Source organism: Montipora capricornis, unplaced genomic scaffold (assembly GCF_036669925.1).
Source record: "Montipora capricornis isolate CH-2021 unplaced genomic scaffold, ASM3666992v2 scaffold_22, whole genome shotgun sequence".
In the NCBI taxonomy this organism is placed as follows: Eukaryota; Metazoa; Cnidaria; class Anthozoa; order Scleractinia; family Acroporidae; genus Montipora; species Montipora capricornis.
Window position 1 is genome coordinate 6,332 of NW_027179972.1, and position 1,104 is coordinate 7,435.

Genomic DNA, 1,104 nt, shown 5'->3' on the forward strand with positions numbered 1-1,104 from the left:
GCAAACCACAAGCAATGCTGGTAAAGTCCACATTTGCTACAATATTTGCACACCAATGTAAATAGGGTTGTAAATACGGACTTTACCAGCTTTGCTTAAGATTTGCACCTATGTAGGTATATCTTTGTATCAAATTTGCACTGTGAAATTAGTGTAAATCCGTTTTTTCTTTCAGTGGATCCAGCAAATTGCACCTCTCCCGAGAAGTCGCATGATGGCTTATAAACCTCCGTTTTAGTACTCGGGTATGGATCTTTTTAGGTCCCTGTATGTGAAGCATGGAAGAGGCACAGCAAAACGTTGGTGCTGCTTATTTACCTGCATGAATACCCGCGCCGTCCACCTCGAATTGGTTCAGTCAATGGGCACGGATTACTTTATAATGTGTTTACGAAGATTCATTAACCGTCGTGGTGAAGTGACTGAGATAAGATGCGACCGTGGATCGAACTTTGTTGGAGCACAACGAGAGTTGAGAGAAGGGCTTGAAGAGTGGAACCAGCAACAGATTGATAGTGAGCTGCTTCAGCGAGGGTGTAAGTGGATCTTCCAGCCACCTACCGCCTCAAGTATGTCAGGAGTTTGGGAGCGCCTCGTGCGCAGTGCTAAGACTGTCTTAAAGGCAATCCTTGGGGCTCAAGTAGTCACAGAACCAGTTCTTCAAACCCTGCTGACAGAAGTTGAAACGGTGCTAAATGGGAGGGCACTCACCGCCAATTCAGGTGATCCTAACGACTTGCAGCCACTCACACCTGCGCACTTTCTCATGCAGAGGCAATCCATCTGCCTACCTCCAGGCGTATTCGAGAAAGCAGACCAGTACAGGAGAAAGTGGAAGGAAGTCCAATTTCTTGCTGACTTATTTTGGATGAGATGGGTGCCGGAATACCTTCCGACCCTGCAAATCCGAGAAAAATGGCGCAAAGCCCTTCCCAACCTGAAGCGAAACGCCCTAGTTTTGCTGGGTGATGAGAACGTGCCAAGAGGTCATTGGAACCTTGGTCGTGTCTTGGACGTTTACCCTGGACCTGATGGAATGGTACGCACTGTCAAAGTCAAGACCAAAGAATCCGTACAGAAGCTCTGCCTGTTAGAAAATGACTT

General features: G+C 47.1%; 1 protein-coding gene across 1 annotated transcript; it reads left to right on the top strand.

The window, feature by feature from the left end:
• Window positions 1-382: 382 nt before the first annotated feature.
• Window positions 383-1,039, top strand: LOC138034827 (uncharacterized; the record flags this gene model as incomplete). The annotated part of the gene is made up of 1 exon (XM_068881930.1): window positions 383-1,039. A coding segment is annotated over exon 1 (657 nt), but the record flags the coding sequence as incomplete, so codon positions are not given.
• Window positions 1,040-1,104: the final 65 nt, after the last annotated feature.